Below are 6000 nucleotides of genomic sequence, written 5' to 3'. Positions count from 1 at the left end.
CCCTTGACGCTATGTGTGGCCTTTTGGTCGGCGGCATGGTCGACTTTCGGCTGTGGAAGGTGTGCTTTGTGTGGTGAGACTTGGTTGTGCTAGTACCGCCAGATGTTGTTCCCATAGCAGAACCGCTGGTCTGCCTGTTGGGGTCGGGGGCTTGCATGCGGCTATCCGATGGATCCTGATCGCCCTCGGCATCACTGTAGACGTTGGTGCTGTCGCCGCTTGAGGCTCCCTCGACGACCATGGTGGCTTTGGCCTGCATGGTGTGGTGGGCCCAGCATTTGGTTTTGCGGTCCTTGAGTGTTTTAGGCCTGAACAGTTTGCACGACTTGCACTGTCCCTCTGTGTGATCCCTGGGGAGACAGATTCCACACCCAGTGCAAGTCTTTCCAGGGGAATTTTCTATTACAAGAAGGGCAAAACTTAAAAGGTGTGTTTTCCATTATGTATGGCGGTGGCAGCCTGGCGAAATATGTGGGAGTTAAGGGGAATATACATTCTCTTAATGAGACTAAAGTATGAAGCTCCCCCCACTCTCCCTACTGTGAGGGCCAAGGCCGTTGAGCCCTTCCGAGGCTGTGACAAAGGATCGTCAAGACGGGCTGTTGTAGTTGTTGACGATAGTAATTTGTCCTCAAAGCCGTCTCTGAAGCTTTCACTGTAGACGGATTATCGAAAGGACAGAAAGAAATAATATAGTTAAACTTCTAAATAATGGCGCCAGCCAAGAAGGAACTCTCCGATGTGTCGGACTATGATGGCAGAAAAAACAACCTGAGTGACTTTGACGCGTGAAGCACCATGGGTACAGTAGATGTCAGACTAGGGATAGTATTACTGGCACGCCCTGTCAACGTCCCTTTTCGAGTTTCAAAAACTGTAATACTCTGCAGCTACTACTAGATGTCGGGCTATGCAAAGCTTGTGATCTAAGCAAATTCCACAAGCCTCAGAAATGTATATATGTATCTCATACATACAAGACCATGAACTGTGGTTTGTGCCACAGACCAACCCACCACTCATCCTGGCTTTCTCCTCACAATTTTGACAGATCCAGTACTTGCCCTTTCTATTACTTTTCATGTTCTAAATTGAGCATATGTTAAAAGTAATTTCACGCACTTTGGAAATCTCACTATTTGACTTTTTCATTGTTATGTTAGAGTATCTTCTAGCAGAGATTACTAACTCTGCTCCTCAAGGGTTCCAATGAAACCAGAATTTCAGGATAACTCCTATTTAGATTCAATGTATTTTATTTGATTCTGTGTGGATATCCTTATAAATGAAATTAATTTGGCTTTTGAGCACCAGACTTGAAGACCACTGATCTTAGACCCGTATTGACTCACATAGTTACCTAAAATTTCTGTTTTATGTGGATATTTCATCTCGCTATTCTGAAAAAAGCAAGTCTGACCTGATGTACGCCTGGGTGAACACTTGTTTAACCTGCATCAGAAAGACACCAGCTTGACTATGAAATCTCCTGCTAGGCCTTTAAATGGAAGGCACAGAATTACCCTTGCACAGATCAATTTCTCATCCTCACAAAATTCATGTCTGAAGGAAGAGATACAATTCAAAATCATATCCAAATATTTTATTTACACATTTTAAGGCAGCAAACAAGCAACAACAGACCCATAACTATTGCATTTTCACACATCAACAAACATCTTTATATTCTGCATTCATTTCAAACTGTGGAACTATTTTAGTGCAATTTGCTCTCTGAGCATGGCTTAAAATAAAACATATTGAATTCCTCTTTCAATAATTGATTGACATATGTACCCTTTTTTGGTTAGGATAACTACTTTACAACTGTAGCACAGGCACACCATAAAATGTATCCTTTTTTGCAGCTCTTTAGTTTATCTAAGATGCCTTGTGCAACCTTTCTAGTGCAGCATGTATTGGCAAAATGAACATCAATTCACCACACAACACGCTTCCCATGATGCGGCAGGAAGGATGGATCTCTGTACCAGATGCGTTTGCCACGGGCACAGTAATACAAACCAAGTCATTTGCCGGGTGTTATTGAGTTTATTTAAACGCTCCCTATGCCCAGTTTAAAAAGCTTCATGATCAGAGTTAAGTTTCTGCCAGCGAGATAGTGAGTGGTGCACATGCTTCAAAGTTTCAGTGCATTAACTGTATATTATAGATTTTCATCCTTCTGGGGATGAGAAAAAGAGTACCATTATGTTGCATAGAAATATCACCTATTAATCTCCAAGAGACCTTATGTTTGTGGTGCACGTTGTATACATGGTTAGTATGGATTTCATGTTGTTTCCATTATCCAAAAGGCGTGAATTCTTAAGTGAGGTTGAGTGATCAAAGTGGGTGCAAGGTTGGATAAGCCTTAGGGGTTTGCCCATTGTAGTAGAACTAATGTAGGAATATGCTCCCTAATAGCTTGTGGGTGGCAACCATGCTTGAGCCCTCAAACTTCAGAAAAATGAAGCGGTAAAAGTACTGATGAACTTTCTAAGCTGCAGGTAGCTCTTAGTGTCATTAAAACAGTTCTCACTTGCTCCTAGTGCAGAATATCCCACTGCCCCCACCAGTGCTCAAGTAAATGACTTGCTGATCTTATATATCACTACCCACTCTTTTTACAAATTATTTTTTTTAGCACCCCCACACCCGATTTTGCTATTGAAATGAACTGAGACAAAGAAATATAGGGATTGGCCCAGAAAGGATTACACAGTTGGGTCAAGTGGTGGAGGTGACGCTAATCTGAGGGCTTGCGGTTACCCAGACAACAACGTAGCAGACAACGTCTCCCCACGTTGGGTACCAGTGGTCAAAAGAGGGGAGGTTGGGTTGGGTTTGGATTTTTTCATTTGAAGCGCAACACTGAAAGTAGCAACATCATTTCTTTCCGTTTTCCTCAGCTGATGTTGCCTTGTTTCTCCCTTCTTAGGCTTTGGCTCATGGGACACGCTTTGTGAATGTGTCCATGACCAGTTCAGTGCCTATTCTACAAAATTAGAACACACGTACGTTCAGCATTATATGACACCTAACTAAAATGCACAGCATCCCAGATGATTGAAATTCATTTCTGTACAGTGATAGTTTCTTTAAGTCTAAAGGCACAATACAGATAAGCACAGTCTTGTAAGGCTGACGTTCCACTATGCTAATGCAAGTTTTAAATTCTCATGCAGAGGGTTGTTGAATTGTGGAGGTGTAGCATCCTTTGACATTTTTTGTTGCATAATCTGCCATAAGAAACCAGCTTTATGACAATACCATTATTATATACAGATAAAAAAGAAATAAATGAAAAAAGGAAATCGTTCCTGAACTGCTATATATTATATAGCTGAGGCAGAGCCAGGGTCCCTACACTTTGACTGCGTAACAAGAGGATACCTCACTTGCAGTGTCAAAGCCTTTGCGCTGGCACTACACTATACAAGATGGCTGCCAACAAACTGACCTCCTTTATTAAACACCCTGTTTTCTTTCGTCTCACCTGTCACCCTTCCTGTACATATTAGCAGAAAGGGGTCTTTGAAAAGCTAACAAGAAAAACGCTTGCATCTCCCAAAACCTTGATTCCTTCTTTCTACATCCCATTGCATATCCAGTGTTGGAATGATAAGCACGTTTCTGGGATGTTTCCCATTTTGGTGCGCTACAAAGAGAGTTGTACATGCAGAGGAAGTTTCCAAACTGATTTTACCATAAGGCAATTAAACTGTGGTCTTCCATAGTCTGATTGGATTGGGCTTTACTTTGCCTCATGGCTAAGAGTCCTCATTTTTACAATAACAGCAGGCAATCTTGTCTTTTCCACACAACAAAATCCCTCTGCCTGCACCAAAAGGCATTTTTTCAGGATGATTGGAGAGCCTTTCTTCTGTTAGTAGTTTCTTTGTTTTAGTTTTATTGTGTTGACATATTAACCTCTGCAGCGTTGTATCGTCAATGCAAACCATAATCTAATGTCAGAGACTCAAAACAGAATGACTGAAGAAACGAAGAGAGGTCGCAGTCGGCATGAAGGCCCATAGGTAAAGTGATGGTCTGTGCAGAAAGGCAGACGTTTTTCTGTGGAATTCACAAACGTACTACTGCATAGCGCAGATTTTCTGAGAGTCCGTCTTCCTATTTTATGTTGACTGGGCCCGGGAGACGTTCATACAACGTCCCTAAAACAAAACAAAAATGCGATCAGACAAAATAAAACCAAATAACAATGCTTCATTAGGTAAAATGCAGTGTTGCAATTTATAATCAGATACTGTTTAGATTTAATATTTTCTGATGTCCACTGACTGGGGAGGACGGGGGAAAGGGCTGAACAATGTTAACTCTACCAAATGTCAAAATACTAACATCTGTGATCTGAATGGAGAGTGACAAATTAGCTAAGTGTCCCAAATTTGCCAGTTGTGTACTAGCTGCAAATGAAAGCTGCAAAGATTCAACAAAATGGAAATGGCCACAACAGAAATTCCATAAGGGTTATGAGTAACCATTTAAGCTCTGATCTGTTTCTCAGGTTGCTCAAATAAGTGCTGCCCGTGAACAATCTAAAATTCAACTACCCAAGTCGTAACTGGTTGTGCCAAATTCACCCACATAGCCCAGATATCTGAAAACACTGCCAGTGCTGAAATTTTGGGTTGTGTCAAGTACTCTATTAATAAGGAATAAGTTACTTACTTGTAACTCCGGTTCTCCAGCATTGGTATCTTTCATAGATTCAAATATTGCCTGTCGTCAAGCTGACAATCCTCGATAACATAGAGTAGTTTAAACTTAAACTGACAACTTTCAGTCACTTTTGTGCTCCTGCACAATCATTTTGGGTCATACTGCCCACAGCCAATAGGAACACCTACTTTAACTCCTCCCCTGTCGGCCATTGTAAGGATTTGACAAGCGCATCTGAGTGGCAGTAAGAACCAAAAGATGAGCCATGCGTTTTAGATGGGAGTGTCGCATGTGAATCTGTGGAAGATACCAATGCTGGAGAACTGAGTTACATGTAACTAACTTATTCCTTCTTCAGCATTGGATCTTTCATAGATTTACATGCTGTGAATAGATTACAAAGCAGTATTACAACCATACATACAGGCTGAGGTAAGCTCCTAGCACAATTTACTACTGGAAACGTATTAACCTCACGCAAAAAGGTTCTGCAGAACGGACGGGCCGACTCTAGACTCTTCTGCAGAATCTCTGTCGACACAGTAGAACCTGGTGAATGTATGCATCGATCTCCAGGTAGCTGCATGGCAGATGTCAGGCAGTGGGATCCCAGAGAGGAAAGCAGTGGTACCAGCCATTGCTCTAGTGGAGTGTGCCCGCGGCCTGCCGGGAGGCGGCCTGCTGGCCTGCTTATGGCAGAATGAAATGCAGGTTGCAATCCATCTTGAAATGGAGGATTCTGACAGAGCATTCCTGGGCCCAGAAGGTCCAAATGACCCAAACAATTGATCTGTGGCACGGAACGACTTAGTACATGCCACATAGTACTTGAGGGTGCGCACAACATCCTGCGGTTGCAGTGTTCGCTCCGCTGGAGACGTTGACGTGCCAAGGAATACGGGCCGACCCACTTGTTGTTTTAAGATGGAAGGATGGCACCTTAGGCATTAAAGGTTGGGTTGGTACGCAGAATAGCCTTGTCCTTGTGAAACATCACATGAGGTGGTTTGGAGGAAAACGCCTGGATTTCTCCCACTCGCTTGGCTGATGTTATGGGCACCAAGAAAGCAGTTTTCCAGGAAAGATGCTTAATGGATGTCTGCTCTATAGGTTCAAAAGGTGGCCTCATGAGCCTTGCGAGTAGCACTTTGTGTTCCCATGCTGGCCCTGGGCGACGGACAGGTGGAAAAGACCAGAACAGCTCCTGTAAGAACTCTTTCACTAGCCGGTGGGACCACAGGGATGGCACCCCTGTGAAGCGATTGTACCTGGAGATTGCCGCCAGGTGCACCTTGATTGAAGAATGTGTCAAGC

General features: G+C 43.0%; 1 protein-coding gene across 1 annotated transcript in view; it reads right to left on the bottom strand.

The window, feature by feature from the left end:
* Nucleotides 1-1588: 1588 nt before the first annotated feature.
* Nucleotides 1589-6000, bottom strand: part of ANTXR2 (ANTXR cell adhesion molecule 2) — a 491546-nt gene continuing 487134 nt past the window's right edge. Inside the window, exon 17 of the mRNA XM_069644750.1 lies at nucleotides 1589-4178. Coding sequence (XP_069500851.1) covers nucleotides 4140-4178 — 39 coding nt within the window. The 3' untranslated portion in view covers nucleotides 1589-4139. The remainder of the gene's footprint in view (nucleotides 4179-6000) is intronic.

Source organism: Ambystoma mexicanum, chromosome 2p, assembly GCF_040938575.1.
Source record: "Ambystoma mexicanum isolate Mex_15411 chromosome 2p, UKY_AmexF1_1, whole genome shotgun sequence".
Lineage (NCBI taxonomy): Eukaryota > Metazoa > Chordata > Amphibia > Caudata > Ambystomatidae > Ambystoma > Ambystoma mexicanum.
Note: the sequence above shows the minus strand (reverse complement) of the source record. Positions and strands in the feature narration are given on the sequence as shown.